Here is a 21,925-nt window from a genome sequence, read left to right on the forward strand (position 1 = left end):
ATGAGATCATGGCTGATCTGATTTTGGCCTCAACTCCACTTTCCTACCCGCTCCCTTGACACCAGTTTTTCAAAAATCTGTCTATCTCAGCCTTGAACATATTCAATGACTCTGCTTCCACAGCTCTCTGGGGTAAAGAATTCCACAGATTCACGACCCTCTGAGAGAAGCAATTCCTCCTCATCTCCATCTTAAATGGGCGACCCCTTATTCTGAGACTACGCTGTATAGTTCTAGATTCCCCATGAGGGGAAACATCCTCTCAGCATCTACCCTGTCCAACACCCTCAGAATCTTATGTTTCAATAAGATCACCTCTCATTCTTTTAAATTCCAATGAGTATAGGCTCAACCTTTCCTCATAAGACAACCCTTCCATCCCAGGAAGCAACCTAGTGAACCTTCTCTGAACTGCCTCCAATGTAAGTATATCCCTCCTTAAATAAGGTTACCAAAACTGTACACAGTACACTAGGTGTGGTCTCACCAGCGCCTGTACAGTTGTAACAAGACTTCCCCCTTGAAATAAAGGCCAACATTCCATTTGCCTTCCTAATTACTTGCTGCACCTGCATGTTAACTTTTTGTGTTTCATGTACAAGGACACCCAAATCCTTCTGTACTGCCACATTCTGTAGTCTTCAGTTAAATAATATTTTTCTTTTCCTACCAAAGTAGATAACTTTACATTTTCCCACATTATACTCCAGCTGCCAAATTCTTGCCCACTCACTTAACCTATCTATATCCCTTTGCATTCTCAGATGCAGCAGCCATCTGATTTCTGCTGAGGAAAGAGGTTTTGGTAAGTCTGTGCAAGGGCTCACCTTAGAACAGAGATTGGCAGTGTTTGACAGCTTCTTAAAGCTGTCAAACGCTGACAAATCATCTGTCAAAAATTTTCATAAAACCAAGCTGATTCTGATTGATTGTATTATGATTTTCTAAATGCCCTGCTACTACTTCCTTAATAATGGATTCGAGCATTTTGCCAATGACAGGTGTTAGGCTAACTGGCCTATAGTTTCTGGCTTTCTGTCTCCCTCCTTTTTTGAATAAGGGCGTTACATTTGTGGTTTTCCAATCCACTGGGACTTTTCCAGAGTCAAGGGAATTTTGGAAGATTACAACCAATGCATCCATTATCTCTGTAGCCACTCCTTTTAAGACCCTAGGATATAGGCCATCAGGTCTAGGGGACTGGTCAGCCTTTAGACCCATAAGTTTGCCAAGCACTTTTTCTCTAGTGATAGTGATTGTTTTAAGTTCCTCCCTCCCTTTTGCCCCTTGATTTTCTTCTATTACTGGGATTTTTTAGTGTCCTCTACTGTGATGACAGATACAAAATATTTGTTCAATGCCTCTGCCATTTCCTTGTTTCCCATTATTATTTCCCCAGTCTCATCCTCTAAGGGACCAACATTTACTTTAGCTACTATCTTCCTTTTTGTATACTTGTAGAGCTCTTACTGTCAGTTTTTATATTTCTTGCTAGTTTACTCTCAAGCTATTTTCTCCCGTTTTATTATTTTTTTAGTCATCCTTTGTTGGTTTCTAAAAATGTTCCCAATCTTCTGGCCTACCACTAATCTTTGGAACATTGTATGCCTTTTCTTTCAATTTGATACCATCGTTAACTTCCTTGGTTAGCCATGGTTGGTTCATCCTTCTCTTCGAGTCTTTCTCACTGAAATATATCTTTGTTGAGAGTCATGAAATATCTCTTTAAATGTCTGCCACTGCTTTTCTACCATCTTACCTTCTAATCTATTTTCCCAGTCCACTTTAGCCAACTCTCTTCTCATACATTTCTAATTGCCTTTATTTAAGTTTAATACTCTAGTTTCAGACCCAAGTTTCTCACCTTCAAACTGAATGTGGAATTCTATCATGTTATGATCACTCTTTGCTAGAGGATCCTTTACTATGAGATCATTAATTAATCCTGTTTCATTACACATTACCAGATCTAAAATAGCCTGTTCCCTGGTCGGTTCCACAACGTATTGTTCCAAGAAACTGTCCCGAAAACACTCTATGAACTCGTCCTCAAGGCTGCTTTTGCCAATTTGATTTGTCCAATCTATATGAAGATTAAGATCGCCCATGGTTATTGCAGTACCTTTCTTACAAGCCTGCATTATTTCTTGATTTATACTCTGTCCTATAGTGTAGCTACTGTTAGAGGGCCTATAGACTACTCCCACCAGTGCCTTCTTTCCCTTACTATTTTTTACAAATTGATTTTACATCTGGAACTTCTGAACTAAGATCATTTTTCACTATTGTACTGATCTCTTCCTTTATTAACAGAGCTACCCCACTATCTTTTCCTTTCTGTCTACCCTTCCGAAATGTCAAGTACAGCTGAGTATTCAGTTCCCAGCCTTGGTCACATTGCAACCACGTCTCTGTGATGGCTATTCAATCATACCCATTTATTTCATCCAAAAGACAGCACTTCAATAGTACAGCATGTATTGAGCACGTATCCTAGCCTATCCTATCAACATCTTGGGGGTTACCATTGATCAGAAACTGAACTGGACCAGCCATATAAATACTGTGGCTACAAGAGCAGGCCAGAGGCTGGGAATTCTGCAGCGAGTGTCTCACCTCCTGACTCCCCAAAGCCTTTCCACCATCTACAAGGCACAAGTCAGGAGTGTGATGGAATACTCTCCACTTGCCTGGATGAGTGCAGCTCCAACAACACTCAAGAAGCTCGATACCATTCAGGATAAAGCAGCCCGCTTGATTGGCACTCCATCCACCACCTTCAACATTCACTCCCTCCACCACCGGCGCACTGTGGCTGCAGTGTGTACCATCTACAAGATGCACTGCAGCAACTCGCCAAAGCTCCTTCAACAGCACCTTCCAAACCCGCGACCTCTACCACTTAGAAGGACAAGGGCAGCAGACGCATGGGAACATCACCACCTACAAGTTCCCCTCCAAGCCACACACCATCCTGACTTGGACCTGTATCGCCGTTCCTTCACTGTCACTGGGCCAAAATCCTGGAACTCCCTTCCTAACAGCATTGTGGGTGTACCTACACCATATGGACTGCAGCGGTTCAAGAAGGCGGCTCACCACCATCTTCTCGAGGGCAATTAGGGATGGGCACTAAATGCAGGCCGAGCCAGCCAGCGACACCCACATCCCATCAATGAATAATAAATAAATAAATAAATAAATAATGGGGCTGGAATCCACAATCTTCTTAGGCAAGAGTGCTATCACCTAAGCTAATCTTGTACTGGAGTATTGTGCTGGCATTGTATTGTAGCCTACTACTTGCAACATTTAATAAACAACATGGTCAGCACTTTGATACAGCAGGTCAGAGGCTGGGTATGCTGCGGCGAGTGTCTCACCTCCTGACTCCCCAAAGCCTTTCCACCATCTACAAGACACAAGTCAGGAGTGTGATGGAATACTCTCCACTTGCCTGGATGAGTGCAGCTCCAACAACACTCAAGAGGCTCGATACCATCCAAGACAAAGCAGCCTGCTTGATTGGCACCCCATCCACCACCTTAAGCATTCACTCCCTTCACCACCGGTGCACCATGGCTGCAGTGATCCTGACCAACAGTTCCACCACAGACCCAATTCACATACGGACCGGGGTCAAGCAAGACTGTGTCATCGCACCAACGCTCTTCTCGAACTTCCTTGCTGCAATGCTCCATCTCACCCTCAGTAAGCTCCCCGCTGGAGTGGAGCTAACAAATGGGAAACGGTTCAACCTCTGTTGCCTCCAGTCCAGATCCAAGATCGTCCCATCCTCTGTCGTCGAATTACAGTATGCAAACGACGCTTGCGTCTGCGCTCACTCGGAGGTCGAACTCCAAACCATCGTCAGCACCTTCACCGAAGCGTACGAGAGCATGGGCCTTACACTAAACATCCGTAAGACAAAGGTCCTCTACCAACCTGCCCCGCCACACAGTACTGCCCCCCCGATTATCAAAATCCACAACAAGGCCTTGGACAACGTGGACCACTTTCCATACCTCGGGAGCCTACTGTCAACAAAAGCAGACGTCGATGACAAAGTCCAACACCACCTTCAGTGTGCCAGTGCAGCCTTCGGTCGCCTGAGGAAGAGAGTGTTTGAAGACCAGGATCTCAAACCCGGCACTAAGCTCATGGTCTACAGAGCAGCAGTGATACCCGCCCTGCTGTATGCCTCAGAGACATGGACCATGTACAGCAGGCACCTCAAAGCACTGCAGAGGTACCACCAATGCTGCCTCTGCAAGATCCTGCAAATCCATTGGCAGGATAGGCGCACCAACGTCAGTGTTCTCAGTCAGGCCAACATCCCCAGCATCGAAGCTCTGACCACACTCGATCAGCTCCGATGGACGGGTCACATTGTCCGCATTCCCGATACGAGACTCCCAAAACAAGCGCTCTACTCGGAGCTCCGACACGGCAAGAGAGCCCCAGGTGGGCAGAGGAAATGCTTCAAGGACACCCTCAAAGCCTCCTTGAAAAAGTGCAACATCCCCACTGACACCTGGGAATCCCTGGCCCAAGACCCCACAAAGTGGAGGAGAAGCATCCCAGAAGGCACCGAACACCTCGAGTCTCTTCGCCGGGTAAGCCAAGCGCAAGGAGCGCACGTCAACCCAAGCACCCCACCCACCCGCCCCTTCAGCCACTGTCTGCCCCACCTGTGACAGAGACTGTAGGTCCCGCATTGGACTAATCAGTCACCTGAGAACTCGTTTTTAATGTGGAGGCAAGTCATCCTCGATTCCGAGGGACTGCCTAAGAAAAGTGTGTACCATCTACAAGATGCACTGCAGCAACTCACCAAGGCTTCTTCGGCAGCACCTCCCAAACCCGTGACCTCTTCCACCTAGAAGGCAGCAGGCGCATGGAAACACCACCAGCTCCAAGTTCCCATCCAAGTCACACACCATCTTGACTTAAAATATATCGCCGTTCCTTCATCGTCGCTGAGTCAAAATCCTGGAACTCCCTGCCTAACAGCACGGTGGGAGTACCTTCACCACACGGACTGCAGCGGTTCAAGATGGCGGCTCACCACCACCTTCTCAAGGGCAATTAGGGATGGGCAATAAATGCTGGCCTTGCCAGCGACGCCCACATCCCATAAAAATTGATTTTTAAAAAATACTAATATTTAAGAGCAATGGTGTGGCAGGCTGGGCAATCCCGCAGCGGGATTCCAGGGCAGATAGGACGGGACCTTGCACAGAAGAATTTCCACGACCCTGCCTGCCTGATTCTGCTAGCTGGGAAATACACCACGTATGTGTCTCCCAAACCTCACTTCAGTTATCCCTGAATTACTTTTGCCCTCATCCACTTTTTTCAATTTCCTGTGCCTTTTGAAGCAATTCTCATTAGCCTACATGTCACTCCTGATCTTTTAAGAGAATTTATATTCCTCTTCCAATAACAGATTGATTTCCTCTGCAAATGTTTGAATCCGTTAATCTTTTCCATCAGAGACATCTGGTAACACAGCAGGCACTTGCTTTGATATCAGTACTGGAGACAAAAAATAAATGGACTATCTGACGATTACAGATCATTTTTGTTCAAATCCTGACAGCTCCACGGGTATTACAGTACTGCTATGGTAAATAAATCATTTAAGATGGAAATATGTAAGGACCATATTCAATCACGGAGCTGGAAAATATCACTTGACCTTAGATGGCTGCCTATTTGGTTCAAGAAAGACGTCTCTCAGGAAATACACATTTTTGTTCCAGTTTCAAAACTATATAGCTAGCATTCCGTCATGTTTGTACCCTTATTTTGTTGCCAAAAGAACCCCTGTCCCGTGCCATTATTTTTTTAAATAAACCTTTTAATTTGTTAGGCTGGAACATATATTTCTTGGTATTAAATCTATGTTTTGTGAGAATAATTTGCTTTTGTATTTTACACGACCGGCTGCCCTCGTGTTGCCTCTTGATGAAGATCGATTGTGATGTGCTGGAGTTCCCAATTGGTTTCAGCCTAGTTTTAATGGGTACTAAGAGCTTCTGTTGCTATGGCGATTCGAAGTTGAGTTTAGCTGCCAGAAGTTACTCCAGACTGCCTCAGTGCTGCACGTTGTTGCTGCTTGGCTGATTTATGTAATAAGCGGCACAGAATATTCCCTGGGAAACGTGCTGAGTCAGGATAATATGGACAGAAAGGTTTGAAGAAGTTTAATAGAATGTGAAAGTGTTTTTCCAGGTATTGGGCTGTCGGACCAGGGAGAAATGACGGGAGATCAGAAATGCCGCAGCAATTTGGATGCTATTTACTTGCTTTCTAATTAAGTGTTTAACCTAAAGGTAAGGTTTTAACTGTAGTGTTGACCTTAAATGAGAGAAAATACAGGTTTACAAAGTTGATGTGAATGAATGGACCAGGAACCAAGAATCCAGACAACATTTTTTCAAATGAACTACAGCTCAAAGTGGGTTGATTCATAATGTAGCCTATAAACACACGTTTTTCTTTTCATTCGTTTTAAATACATGCTTTTGAATACCGTATTAATATTCACGGAAATAACTGCTTCATCCCTCAGAGTTTTGGGCATGTTCAGAGTATTTGTGGCTTCTCTAGAAGCTGCCCTGCTAATAACTCTTGTTTATCAACAGTAAGAAATGTGGAGGAAAACGCAAATGGAAAAAAAACTTAGTGTTTTCATATCATATTTGGCAGGTATATTTGACATCAATATTGAACACTGTGCCTGTCATACTTCACAGGCATTCACGTTTTATATACATTTCAAAGGAGTTGCAGAAATGGTGGCTGAGCAAATGAAAATTCTTCAATGTTTATGTGCAATCTGCATCATTCTTATTTCAGGTAAGTGATTTTCACCTCCAGACTCAATGATACTAACAATTAGTTGCTTAAACCATCAATCACAAATTCAGTGTGATATCCCACATATAAGAAGTTGTGTGTGGATGTGACTTTGTTATATAGATGTATATTATGAAAGAAAGACTTGCATTTATATAGCGCCTTTCACGACCACTGGATGTCTCAAAGCGCTTTACAGCTAATGAAGTACTTTTGAAGTGTAGTCACTGTTGTAATGTGGGAAACGCGGGAGCCAGTTTGCACACAGCAAGCTCCCACAAACAGCAATGAGATAATGACCAGATAATCTGTTTTTGTTATGTTGGTTGAGGGAAAAATATTGGCCAGGACACCGGGGATACCTCCCCTGCTCTTCTTCGAAATAGTGCCATGGGATCTTTTATATCCACCTGAGAGAGCAGATACTAATGTCTCATCCAAAAGACAGCACCTCCGACAGTGCAGCACTCCCTCAGCACTCAGCCTAGCTTTATGTGCTCAAGTCCCTGGAGTGGGAATTGAACCCACAACCTTCTGATTCAGAGGCAAGTGTGCTACCAATTGAGCCACAGCTGCCTGTGTCAGTTGAGAGGCAGACAGAGAAGGCTGGATTTTCCTCCTTCCACCAGAGGAGGGTTGAGGTGTGATTTCCACCAGCTGCCTCGACACTACGGCAACCCCGACCCATTTTCCTGGGTTGGAGCTCATTATCTCTAAGTCAGGCTCCAAGCAAGATCGCCGCCATCAAGAGGGAGCCCACCACTAATGGGCCCTCTCCCTTCAAAAAGGGCCATCATTAGCTCTTTCAGGAGGTAAGTACTGACTTGAATAGAGAACTGGTTGGCAGACAGAAAGCAAAGAGTTGGAATAAACGGGTCTTTTTCCGAGTGGCAGGCAGTGACTAGTGGGGTACCGCAGGGATCGGTGCTAGGACCCCAGCTATTCACAATGCATATTAATGATCTAGACGAGGGAACTAGATGTAATATCTCCAAGTTTGCAGACGACACAAAGCTGGGTGGGCGTGTGTGCTGTGAGTGTTGTGTATGTACCTTTAAGAGAGAACTGCTTTTATACTGTAGTACTGGCAGTGACCACACCTGTATATAAAGCCGTAGCAGGCTTCTGTACTTTCAGTTCCAGCATACCCTCTGTTCAGTAAACACCTGTTATTACCGTTCTTCTGCAGTCCGTGTGTTATTGCTACGCGGACACTACAGTGGCGACGAGCAGGTTCGAACTCACCTGCAGTACTGCATCCCCTCACGGGGATCCATCCCTGAAAAGAAGCTTCTTGGAGGTCGAAGCCAGAGCAACGGGCGCGACCGTGGGCAACCGCCCAGTGATCCATCGGAGTTCAGTGAATCACAGGGGAAGCTGTGGAGAGCTGGGCTTGGCTCCCCAGTCAAGGTGTTCCAGCAAATCGTGCTGGTAGCAGGTAGTGCGCTGACCCTTCCGGACTGCGGCGGGCTTGAGCTCGATCGAGCGGCTCTGCAAGGGGGCCGTGCAACGTCGTCGGGAAGGAAAAGAGAGAGAGAGAGGGTGGAGCGCACAGGGCGCGGTCGGTGCTCAAGAGCCGGGCAGCGTTAGAGAAAATAAAAAGAAGGGAAGGAAAAGAGACGCGCAGTGGACAGAAGAAGAATAAAACTAAGGAATTTAACTAACAAAAGAGAGACGCGCCGAAGCCGCGGGGCGCCGCCATTACTATTTAGAACGCTAGGAGCAGCATTGGCAGCAAGGGGAAGAAGGAAAAGCGCGGGAGGCACCATTTTAATCCATTGGGGAAGAAGGAAAAGCGCGGGAGGCGCCATTTTAAACCACCCAAGATGCCGAAGAGTGGCAGTATCACTGCTTTCGCCAACGAAATAGAAGACTGGACCACGTATGTGGAAAGAATTGAAGTGTACTGCAAGGCAAATGGGGTGGCCAATGAAAAGAAGGCGTCGGTATTATTAAATTTGATGGGCGCGAGAACGTACGGCCTATTGCGGAATTTAATTACCCCAGCTAAACCAATGGAGAAAAGCTTTGAAGAGATTGTCAATATCTTACAGGAACATCTAAACCCTACACCGCTGCTGATAGCAGAAAGATTCAAGTTCCATAAAAGAAACCAGCACAAAGGTGAGAGTAATGCTGACTATCTTACGGAACTACGCAAGTTATCGGAGCACTGCCAGTTCGGAGCAGGACTGGCAGATACCTTAAGGGATAAGTTTGTCTGCGGGCTCCAGAGTGAAGGAACCCAGAAACGACTACTTTCGGAAAAGGACCTTACACTAGAAAAGGCTTTCAGCGTGGCAGTATCCTACGAAGCAGCAGCACGGGGAGCTGCAGAAATACAACAGAAACCGCAAGAATATAGCACCAACGAAATGGCATATGGAGCAGAAAAGTGCTATCGCTGCGGCAGAACAACCCATGACCAGAAGGACTGCTGGTTTAAGGACAAAGTATGCAGGCAATGTGGAAAAGTGGGGCACATAGCACGAGTCTCCAGGTCGGGAAAGAAAACCAACACTAAAAGAACTACTAAGGAAAAGTACAAGAAAGTAAAAAAAAATGACAGACAGTAGTTCAGAAGATCAGGAGAGTGATAATGACTCCGGGAGCAGGAGACTAAGTTGTCTAAAGTTACACAACGTGATCGCAAAGGAGGATCACCGAACCATTTGGGTCACCCTCATGATAGCAGGGTCCCAAGTAAAGATGGAATTGGACACAGGATCAGCCCTAACAGTCATAAATTGATGAGACTATGAGCGGCTATTCTCACACATACCCTTGAAGGACACGTCCATTGTATTGAAGACATATACGGGGCAAAAAGTCTACCCCAGAGGAAAAATAAGGGTGCCCGTTAAATACAACGGCAAGGAAACACAGAAACTGTATCTATATATACTACAAGATGGAGGACCACCATTATTGGGACGTGAATGGATCCGAAAAATACAATTGGATTGGCATTCCATTCAGGCGCTAACTGTGGCTGACAAAAAGGATGACGACGTCACACCTGGACGACTGTCAAAAATTCTAACTGACGCGAAAGATGTGTTCCAGCAAGGACTTGGGACTCTAAAAGGAGTAACGGCAACGATAAAAATTGAAAACGCAAACCCAAAATTTTTTAAGGCCAGACCGGTACCGTACGCGATCCGCCCAGCCGTCGAAGCAGAGCTGGAGAGTCTGGAGCGTTCGGGTGTGCTGTCCAAGGTGGACTGGAGCGAGTGGGCCACACCCATCATTCCTGTAATGAAGAAATCATTGAGCAGCACGCCTGGGGAGCCGAAGAAGGCTCGCATCTGTGGGGACTTCAAGGTAACTGTGAACCCAGTCCTGCACACAGTACAATATCCACTTCTGTGGATAGAAGATATTTTCGCCTCACTATCTGGAGGGAAATGCTTTACGAAGATTGATCTGGCCCAAGCGTATCTACAAATGGAGGTAGAAGAAGCATCTAGAAAATACCTCACGATAAACACTCACAAAGGTCTTTACGAGTACAACCGACTGGTATTCGGGGTAGCATCAGCTCCGGCTATTTGGCAGAGAGCGATGGAACAAGTCCTGCAAGGGATCTCGGGGACCCAGTGTTATTTGGATGACATCCTGGTTACGGGCGGAAATGACAGTGAACACCTTGCCAACCTGGAGCAGGTGCTCACTAGATTACAAGAACATGGGCTACGAGCCAACCGCCCCAAATGCGAGTTTTTCAGGAAACAAATCTCGTATTGTGGCCACGTGATTGATGACGAGGGGTTACATAAGTCCCCAGACAAGATTGAGGCAGTAGTCAAGGCTCCAGCACCGGAAAATGTGTCACAACTGAGGTCGTTCCTCAGGTTGGTGAACTACTACCATAAGTTCTTGCCAAATTTGTCTACAATTCTGCACCCGCTGAATGCCCTGCTGCAAACTGGAGTAGCATGAAAATGGAGTGATGAGTGTAAGCGTGCCTTTCAGAAATGTAAATGCCTAATCACTTCAAAAGAAGTATTGGCCCACTACAATCCAACACTACCGATTCGGTTGGCATGTGATGCGTCTCCCTACGGCATTGGAGCGGTGCTGTCACACAAATTCCTTGACGGTTCAGAGAGGCCAATAGCCTTTGCGTCGCGCTCGTTAACCTCAGCCGAGCGTAACTACGCCCAGATTGACAGGGATGCCCTCAGCCTGGTGTGGGGGGTGAAGAAGTTCAATCACTATCTGCACGGGCAGAAATTCACCCTACTGACTGATCACCAGCCCCTGGTCTCCATTTTTAACCCAAAGAAGGGCGTTCCGGTGATGACGGCACAACGGCTGCAAAGATGGTCCCTTTTTCTAGGGGCACATCAATACGACATAGAGTACAAGGGTACGAAACAGCATGGCAACGCTGATGGGCTGTCGCGCCTGCCGTTGCCTATGGTGGAGGAAGCACCTGCAGTGGACCCTGTTGAGATATTCCATTCGACCATAGTCGAATGTCTACCTGTTACAAACTCAGGTACAGAGAAGGAAACCCGAAATGACCCGACACACACTCTGGTCTATGATTTGATGGTGAAGGGATGGCCAGCACATGGCGACTCACTGTTCTCTCCTTGGCGAGAATGCTGGCAACAGCTGTCAGTGTGCCGGGGGACCTTGATGTGTGGATCCCGAGTGGTAATTCCACCCAAGTTGAGAGATAGAGTGCTCAATGAGCTTCATGAGGGTCATCTGGGAGGGGTAAAAATGAAGAGCCTAGCCAGGGCGTTTGTGTGGTGGCCGGGAATCGATAGAGAAATTGAGGATATGACCAAGAGATGCACAGGATGCCAGAAAGTCCAAAACGCTCCACCACAGGCCCCGCTACACCCATGGGAGTGGCCCTCATCTCCATGGCAACGGGTACACATTGATTTTGCTGATCCATTTATGGACTCAATGTTTTTAATCGCCGTGGATGCACATTCGAAATGGCCAGAGGTCATCAAAATGTCCTCCACCACCACGGAGAAAACTATTGCAGTCCTACGGACCATCTGCGCCAGGAATGGCTTGCCAGAACAGATTTGCTCCGACAATGGACCGCAGTTTGTGTCCGAGGATTTCCGGAGGTTTTTGAGGAATAATGGGGTAAAACATTACACATCTGCCCCATATCATCCAGCCACAAATGGATTGGCTGAGAGGTTTGTTCAGACCTTTAAAAAAGCAATAAAGGTGATGTATAACGACAACATACCACTACAACACAAGGTGGATAATTTCTTGTTTGCTTACCGGAATGCGACACATGCAGTCACCAACCAAGCTCCAGCCATAATGTTCTTCAACCGAAGGCTAAGATGTCGCCTGGATTTGCTCAAACCAAACATAAGACGAGATGTTGAGGATAAGCAATTCCAGCACATCAATGAGAAGCCAACCAGGAGCTTCAAGATAGGGCAACCAATCTTGGCCCGCGACTACCGAACAGAAAAATGGCAGCCAGGAACGATATGCACACAGCAGGGACCACTAATGTACACAGTGGACGTTGGAGAGAGCATCGTGAGACGCCATGCTGACCAGATTCTAGAGTCACAGGAACAAGTCAAACCCATTCCACGAGCATGTGCACCTGGTGATGAACCCGAAGTACAGATTGCGTCTACCTCAGAATCAGTGGTATTGGAAGCTGACGAACCAACCAATGACAATGAGCCAGAATCGACTCCGCCGCAAGAACAGGATACTCGAGAAAGACGCTATCCAGACAGGATCAGGAAGCCTCCTCAAAGACTGAATTTATAAATGATTACTTCAGTTGATGTATATAGTACAGAGAAAATTGTAATTGTAATTAGTTATTTAATTGTTAAATGAATGTTATGTACTGTTTATCTAAAAAGGGAGGAATTGTTGTGTATGTACCTTTTAAGAGAGAACTGCTTTTATACTGTAGTACCGGCAGTTACCACACCTGTATATAAAGCCGTAGCAGGCTTCTCTACTTTCAGTTCCAGCATACCCTCTGTTCAGTAAACACCTGTTATTACCGTTCTCCTGCAGTCCGTGTGTTATTGATACGCGGACACTACAGTGAGGAGGATGCCGAGAAACTCCAGTATGATTTGGACAGGTTGGGTGATTGGGCAGATGCACTATAATGGATAAATGCGAGGTTATCCACTTTGGTGGTAAACACAGGAAGACAGATTATTATCTGAACGGCAATAGAATGCGAAAAGGGGAAGTGCAACGAGACCTGGGTGTCCTTGTGCACCAGTCGCTGAAGGTAAGCATGCAGGTGCAGCAGGCGGTTAAGAAGGCAAATGGTATGTTGGCCTTAATAGCGAGAGGATTCGAGTACAGGAGCAAGGATGTCTTGCTGCAGTTGTACAGGGCTTTGGTGAGACCACACCTTCAGTATTGTGTGCAGTTTTGGTCGCCTTATCTGAGGAAGGATGTTCTTGCCATGGAGGGAGTGCAGCGAAGATTCACCAGACTGATACCTGGGATGGCAGGAATGACGTATGAAGAGAGATTGAGTCGATTAGGCTTATAATCGCTAGAGTTTAGAAGAATGAGAGGGGATCTCATTGAAACTTATAAAATTCTAACAGAACTAGACAGACTAGATGCAGGAAGGATATTCCCGATGGCGGGGGAGTCCAGAACCAGGGATCACAGTCTTGGGATAAGGGGTAAGCCATTTACGACAGAGATGAGGAGGAATTTCTTCACCTGGAGAGTGGTGAACCTGTGGAATTCTCTACCACAGAAGGCAGTTGAGGCCAACTTATTAAATATATTCAAAAAGGCGTTAGATATATTTCTTAAGGCTAAAGGGATCAAGGGATATGGGGAGAAGGCAGGGACAGGGTACTGAATTTGGATGATCAGCCATGATCTCATTAAATGGCGGAACAGGCTCGAGGGGCCGAATGGCCTACTCCTGCTCCTATCTTCTATGTTTCTATGTTTCACCACTGTGCCAGCTAACCCTTTCCTGGTGGTCCCTGGGTTTGGTGATGCCAGCGGCAGGAAAATTGGCCAGGTAACTGGGTACTGCCTCCCTCTGACATTTACTTGCAGTGGGACAGTGGAGAGATGGCTGACAGCCTTCAATGCTGGGGCAGAGGGAGGAAAATTTGGGAGGAGCTGAGGGGTTAGGTCTCCTTTTCTGATTTTTCCTAACTATACTACCTGGTTTTGGGCAGTGCAGCAGAGGAAATTCCAGGTGTTAAATCACGTGGGGGATGAGGAAAACAAGTCCATTGTTGAAGAACGTATAGTATTCTCAGCTTGCTCAGCGAGTAACCAAGCCATACAGAACAGTAAGGTTCCACGTTTGCTGTTAGCTGATCTCAGCTGAGGCACAGTAGGGGCATTTCAATTGGTGCTTAATTCACCTTGGTTTGGTGTGATAAATCCATGTAGTGGAACAAGAACTCAGAGGCGATATCTTAGAATTAGCACAAGTACTTTATTAACAACTGTGTAGCAAACTAAACAGGCCTGCATCCTGGCATTCCACCTTAGCTGACCTTAACAGGAAGCAAACCCCTGACCTTAGCAGCAGCATTGGCTACAGCACCATCTGGTGGATAACCTTAATCATAACAGCCCAGATTACTATATTTGGGAAGAGAAAATCAACTAAGCTCCCGCTCCTGGGCTAAACAGCAACCCTGATTGAAGTGCATGTGATTTGATATCAATTGAGGACAGGTTTGGGCTCTTTGCCTCAGTAGTGGAAAAGAACAACATGAATAATAGTTATTTGAGTGGGGTGCAAGTGGGAGCCTGGCAATGTATAGCTGTACCCCAGCAAGGAGTCAACACCTTCAGGCAGGCGAGGGGAAAGGAAATTAGGAATTGCTAGATGAAACAAGATCATTGTCCGTCTAGTTTGCCTCCTACTATTTTAAATATTACAATGATGATGGACTTGTTGACGAATCATGGCAATCCGTCTCTATCAATGAGTCTACAACAGACCCAGACATGGGTCTGTGAATCATAGACCCAAAGTCACCTGTTCCTCCCAAGCATAGAAACATAGAAACATAGAAGATAGGAGCAGGAGTAGGCCATTCGGCCCCTCGATCCTGCTTTGCCATTCAATGCGATCATGGCTGATCATCCAAATTCAGTCCCCGGTCCCTGCTTTCTCCCCATACCCCTTGATCCCTTTAGCCTTAAGAAATATATCCAACTCCTTCTTGAATATATTTAATGAATTGGCCTCTACTGCCTTCTGTGGTAGAGAATTCCACAGGTTCACCACTCTCTGGGTGAAGAAATTCCTCCTCATTTCTGTCATAAATGGCCTACCCCTTATCCTTAGACTGTGACCCCTGGTTCTGGACTCCCCGACCATCGGGAACATCCTTCCTGCATCTAGTCTGTCCAGTCCTGTCAGAATTTTATACGTTTCAATGAGATCCCCTCTCATTCTTCTAAACTCCAGCGAGTACAAGCCAAATTGACCCAATCTCTCCTCATACATCATTCCTGCCATCCCAGGTATCAGCCTGGTGAATCTTCGCTGAACTCCTTCCATGGCAAGAACGTCCTTCCTCAGATAAGGCGACCAAAACTGCACACAATACTCAAGGTGTGGTCTCACCAAGGCCCTGTACAACTGCAGCAAGACATCCTTGTTCCTGTACTCAAACCCTCTCGCTACGAAGGCCAACATACCATTTGCCTTCTTAATCGCCTGCTGCACCTGCATGCTTACCTTCAGCGACTGGCGCACAAGGACGCCCAGGTCTCGTTGCACTTCCCCTTCTCCCAATCTATTGCCATTCAGATAATAATCTGCCTTCCTGTTTTTGCCACCAGAGTGGATAACCTCAGATTTATCCACGTTATATTGCATCTGCCATGCTTCTGCCCAGTCACCCAACCTGTCCAAATCATCCTGGAGTTTCTCGGCATCCTCCTCACCGCACACACGCCCACCCAGCTTTGTGTCGTCTGCAAATTTGGAGATATTACATCTAGTTCCCTTGTCTAGATCATTAATATATATTGTGAATAGCTGGAGTCCAAGGACCGATCCCTGCGGTACCCAGTAGTCACTGCCTGCCACTCGGAAAAAGCTACATGCTTGGGAAGGGAATAAATTGCTGAGTAAAAAAAAATGCGAATTGATTTGCATAGTGCAAGCACTTCAGCTTTAGACTATTTCCATGTTTAAAAATGTGCAACCTGACAGTGTCAGGTGGGTAGTTAGCCATTCAGAAGGCTCACATACAGTACATTAATCTTCAACTGAAGTCATTCAACACAGTCCATGGGATAACTTCGTGGTATGCCGAAGTGGAATAAATTAGTTTTAAATATTAATTGCTTTTCTATTTTACAGAAAAGTCTACATTTATTTGGTCACAAAATCTGGCTCCAACATTTACGACAAATATGACCGTTGTACACGTAACTGAAAATGCACCAAGAGGTAAACCAATATAAATCTATATAATTTAAACATGAGCGATGTTGTAAATATTCTCTTTCCAATATTATTTATTTTAACCTCGATGTCTCATTCAGAGCAACAAAACTGAAACCAAATGAAAGATTGTCCTGACAGGTTATTTTTGACCCATTTGATAAAGCTGTAATGGCTGATGTCGCGCTCGGAGAGCAGTGCCTCAGTGGCAGTGTGTGAAACCTGCGGCATTGAGCTGGTGGGCCTAAGAGCATCTGGTGCTCAAATGCCGATGCTGCAGGAGAAGTTTGGAGAATTTTTTAGGCTGATCTCCATGAGTCTGCTGGCCTCGTTAGCCCCATGAAAGTGATTCAAATGAATTACAATGGGTCCCATGGTCAATTTCCTGCGCTCTGCAACCGCAGGCCTCATCTTTCGCTGAGCGCCCGTACGAACTGGGCACGGGGAGTCCTCCAGTTTGTTTCATGAACAATTCCCACGAGCTAAAGCTAAGTTACCTGACCCCTCACCCCTGCCCCTCCCTCCCGGAACCACGATAGGGTTCCCCTTGTCCTCACCTTTCACCCCACCAGCCTCCACATTCAACGGATCATCCTCTGCCATTTCCGCCACCTCCAAAGTGATCTCACCACCAAATGCATTTTCCCCTCCCCTTTCAGCATTCCGTAGGGACCGCTCTGAGACACCCTAGTCCACTCCTCTCACCCCCAGCACCCCTTCCCCTTCGCCTGGCACCTTCCCGTGCAAGCGCAGGAGATGTAACACCTGCCCTTATACCTCCCCCCTTCCCACTGTCCAGGGCCCCAAACACCCCTTCCAGGTGAAACAGCGATTTACTTGTACTTCTTGCAATTTAGTATACTGTATTCGTTGCTCACGATGTGGCCTCCTCTACATTGAGGAGACCAAACGCAGATTGGGTGGCCGCTTTGCGGAACACCTCCGTTCAGTCCGTAAGGGTGACCCCGAGCTTCCGGTTGCCTGTCATTTTAATTCACCGTTCCATTCCCATCCGTCCTCGGCCTCTTGCATTGTTCCACGGAAGCTCACCGTAAACTCGAGGAACAGCACCTCATCTTCCGATTAGGCACTTTACAGCCTTCCGGACTCAATATCGAGTTCAACAATTTCAGATCATAACCTCGGCCCCTATTACATTTTTACTTATATTTTTTATCCATACCTTTGTTTAGGCCCTTCCCCCCCACCCCCTTTTTTTTTCTCTCTCCCACATGACAGCTGTCTCCCATTCTGCCAGCACATTTCGCACCTAATCTAACGCTGTCTTTTGTCTCCACTAGTCCTATCACCATCTCGTCTCATTTTGAATACCTCTTAATGTCTCTTCATTTCTCTTTTGTTCTCTCCCAGCCTGGCCTCTTAATCCATTTCATTTCCTGTGCTTTAGTCTTGACAAAGGGTTTACCCGACACGTTTACTCTATTTTCTCTCCACGGATGTTGCCTGGCCTGCTGAGTTTTTCCAGCATTTTCTGTTGCTAATTTACCTGAGTTTGGAGAGTTGCATTTTTCCTGTTGCTTTGACTTGCCAAAATGAAATTTGTGCCTGATAGTTGGTTCCTTTGCTGCTTGCTGTTATTTTTCTGCAATTCAACATTCCTGTAGTGCACACCTCTGGCAGCAGAATGCTTGCTGCCACCCGTCACCAGTGTAGCCCTATGGCTCAGCCTACAATCCACCCGGAGTGAAAGGAGTAGAGAGGATGCAAGCAGTTTGAGGAGCCATAGTGAGTGGTGTGAGATTATGAAATGTATACCTGTATTAAGATTTGAGAACCTTGCTCTTGTGAGATTATACAATGAATTAAGCTTTATGATTATAAAATTACTTTATGAGCATTCCTTTTCCTTGTTAAATCGCTCTTACTGCTGGTGAGACATGACTGTTGGCGGTTACCAGCCTGTCTCCTCTGCGAGTAAGACAACCGCCGGACCGGATTAAAGAAACAATGGAGACATCGCACACTGCAATGTCCAGTGATCGAATTTGGTAATATCCTTCGGAACCGTAAATTACTGTCAGTTAATATTAGTCTTTGGCGGCTGTATTGACTTCTGCTGTATACCAATAAAACATCTACCGTGCCAATATGGAGTCACGTCCGAATCATTAAGTTTGAGGTGTAAAACCTCTTAGTGGCTGAGAAAACATGCAACACTATGTGAGTGAAAGGAAACCTTGGCCTTTGACTGCCACCAAGTTGGAGCTGCGGCTTTGCTGACATGATATCGAGGGGCTGTTATGTGGGTTCAGTGTTTTGCAGATGGCATTGCTGATGTGGCATCATGCTGTGGGCAGAGTACAGGCATTTCTTTCCTTTCAGTCAGCCTGCTACACGCATGCTCTAAGTTGGATAGCCCCCCGAAAATGGCATGGGGAATCGCAATGCACGATTACCCCGCTCTCATTCAATGTAACGCAGGCAGCACGCCATCTTTGTGCTGCCTGCTCATTATCATGATTTCTGTATGCAGCCAGCGCTAATCGTGCTGTTCATTGATTACACGCATCAGCAAGGAGCCCAATATCGGTACTTGCTGGCGCTACTTAAAGCTAGCCTGCACCTCTTAAAGGGAAGGTTCATTGTAACTGCTGGAGGTGCTGACATTATTTGGAATGCTGCTGTACCACAAAGAACAATGGCTGATCATGGGAGAGAGCGTGGACCAAGGTTTTCCTACACTGCACTGGAGGTCTTGGTGGTGGAGGAGGTGGAAAGGAGGAGAGATGTCCTATATTCTCAGGGGGGCAGGAGGCCCTCCAGACACAGGATGAGAAGGCAGTGGGAACAGATAGGTTAATGTCAGGAGTGCAGCCCCAAGGATCTGGATGCAGTGTTGCAAGAAGTTTAATGACCTCACACAAGTGGTCAAGGTCATCTTCAAATGCCATATCCTACCAACTGCACCATCAGCCTTAGCCACTGCTTCAATTCACCACACCCCCATCACTCACCTACCAACAATCTCTATCGATCAGGATTCATACCTAATTCATATGCTTCACCTCCCCCACACACTGTTGCAAGCCTCACACCCACATCTCACCGCTTGCACACACAGCCAGCTATTCAACCATGACAGCCACATCACCCAAACATATTGCACGACGCTCACTGACACACTTCCCTCTCTCTTGCAGGAGAAGCTGGCGTACAACCGGAGGCAGCAGGAACTAACCGGAGGGGGACAGGCATGGCTGCCTGCATCTTCTAACCCCCCATGGAGGAGATGGTGCTGGCCATTATCAGAAGGGCCATTGCTGAGGCCGTGGCCAGCGGCGGGGCTGAATCCATTGAAGATGACGGTATCCTCATACCTAATCCTGCTTCTCACAACCCACTTCCCCCTCATCCCACAATCTCTTCTGACTTACAAGCTGCAGATGGTATAAGCACGCACTTCTTACTTTCCCCTGTCCTCTCACCACAACCTTACCCTTGTCCCTTTTTTCTTTCAGATACCCAAGAACTGCAACCTGGCCAGGCAGTGGAGGGAGACCAAGAAGACAGTGATGATGAAGACACACCATCACTTGATTTCACACCTAGTGCCCAAAAAACAGGCATTACTGAGCCCAATTTTTCCCCTCTTTTAGCCCCAAAGTGAAGCCATCCTGGATTGACCACAGTGCTTTCACTTACCTTGGCCACCCTAGCGAGGTCATTAAACATCTTCCTGCACTATGTGGCTGTTCTGGGAATGGTGGTGGTTACATTGTCTGCTTCCTTTTCTCAGTCCCCAACAGTTGATCCTTTTGATTCCTTAATTCAGCCGGTAGCACCTCCACAGTGGATTAGAGAATTGACTGCTCTTCCTCCTGCTGTTTCTCTCACCAGGGACGGAGTGCCTGTGTACTTGGACAAGCTTGAACTGATCCGTCAGCCTGGATTTGTGAAGGGCAGGGATGCCTGACTAACCTAGCTGATTATTTTGAGCAGGTCACTAACATGGTGTATAGGGGATGTTGTCTATATAGACGCCCAGAAGGCATTTAATAAGATTCTGCACAAGAGGTTATTAGCAACAATAAAAGCGCACGGAATTGGAGGTAACCATCTGACATGGGTTGATAATTGGTTGGGAGGTAGGAGACAGAGAGTAGAGAAAATGGCCTAGAAATTCAGTGGGCTGCGCCACCAGTTAGCGCCCAAAGAGGGCACTCAGTGGCTTTAGCGCCACTGGCCACACCTCCCACGATATTTAGCGGGGCGCTAATGGCGGCGTTAGCCTGTAGCGCTGCGCTGCCACCGATGATGTCATCGGTGTGCGCAGCGCCCCGCTCCCGCCCCGATCACCATACTTGGTCGCGCCCGCCTCTTTAACGCCGGTCGCAAATCGCGACCGGTTCACAGGGCCTACCTGTGGCGGTAGTGGCGCAAGTTAAGGTGGAGGTGCGGGGCGGCCGCCTGCCGGCACCTCCGTCCCCGGCCTCCTAAACCCGCCCCCCCGCGGCATTGCCGGCTGTTTCCCGAAAGCCCGGCACTTCTCCTTGGTGCCGGGCTCATTTGCCGGCACTCGCGAGCGGGGATTGCGCTGTTGCAGGCACCCCCCCCCCTTAACAGTGGGAGGAAGGCCTGCAGTACCGCAGCGTGCCGTGCCGCAGCGTGTGGCGCTGTGGCCCTTAGCGCGGCGATATTCAGGGTGAGCGCCCCAAGCGGGGCGCGGGGAGCCTCGAGTAGCGGCCCGCTTCCATTTGGGGCGCAGAAACTGAATACCGGGATGGCGCAAGTGGCTCCGCTCGCAGCGGTAATTCCGGCGCCCAGGCGAGCTTGGCGCCCCAAACGGCGCCCAACTGAATTTCTAGGCCAATGTGTACACACTCTGATTGGCAGGATGTGACAAGTGTTGTTCCTCAAGGATCTGTCCTGTGGCCTCAACTTTTCAGCATATGATTAGGTGAAGGAATAGAGCATTGTTTATCCAAGTTTGCAGATGGCACTAAGTTAGGAGGCACAGTAAGCTGTGTAGATGGGTGCAGAAGTTGCAATGGGACATAAACAGATGTTGAATGGTGGAACAGGCTCAAGGGGCTGAATGGCCTACTCCTGTTCCTACATTCCTATGTCCTCACCTCCCCCGCCCCCCCCCCCCCCGGCCCCGCCACCCCCGAAGGCTGCTGCTGCATCAGACATCTTGCTCTTGCACTTCCTGTCATCCAAAAACGTCAAGTCCCCCTTGACCTAGTTGCAGCAATTTATTATTTATTATTTAAGGCAATTTATTTCCCTCCCTCCTAGCAGCAGTAACCAAAAGAGAAATAGTATTACTGCTCCTAAGTGTGTAATTAGGGCCCTGGAAGGAAATATCACCAGGTTAGTGGAAGAGTCATGTGGACCATCGGAAGTCCCGCCTCACTACTAATCCATCAATGAGAGGAAAATTCAACCTACTTTATACAGCATTTTGCAGCATTACCTTTCTCACTCTCTTAACATTCTACACTTGGAATAGTTTTACTGATATCACTATTATTGTTTCATACTGGTATAAAATTGGACAAGTAAACAACATGTAAGCAAAAAGAACCCTTATAATGTCCAAGTTTCTCAATTATCCTTTCCTATTAATTTCTGTTCTTTCTCATATCTATCATTATTCCTCTTTTCCTTTGA

General features: G+C 47.0%; 1 protein-coding gene across 2 annotated transcripts in view; it reads left to right on the forward strand.

Annotated features, from left to right (window-relative positions):
* Window positions 1–6,078: 6,078 nt before the first annotated feature.
* LOC147124066 (cadherin-related family member 2-like) overlaps window positions 6,079–21,925 on the forward strand; it is a 189,510-nt gene continuing 173,663 nt past the window's right edge. The window contains exons 1-3 of one of the 2 annotated variants that reach the window (XM_085980586.1): window positions 6,079–6,338; window positions 6,715–6,864; window positions 16,208–16,297. In XM_085980586.1, coding sequence (XP_085836712.1) covers window positions 6,801–6,864; window positions 16,208–16,297 — 154 coding nt within the window. In that variant the 5' untranslated portion in view covers window positions 6,079–6,338; window positions 6,715–6,800. The remainder of the gene's footprint in view (window positions 6,339–6,714; window positions 6,865–16,207; window positions 16,298–21,925) is intronic. The other variant, XM_085980646.1, reaches the window with a different exon arrangement.

The sequence above is a fragment of the Somniosus microcephalus genome, chromosome 1 (assembly GCF_052327205.1).
Source record: "Somniosus microcephalus isolate GS21.2 chromosome 1, FLI_Smic_1.0, whole genome shotgun sequence".
Taxonomy (NCBI): Eukaryota; Metazoa; Chordata; class Chondrichthyes; order Squaliformes; family Somniosidae; genus Somniosus; species Somniosus microcephalus.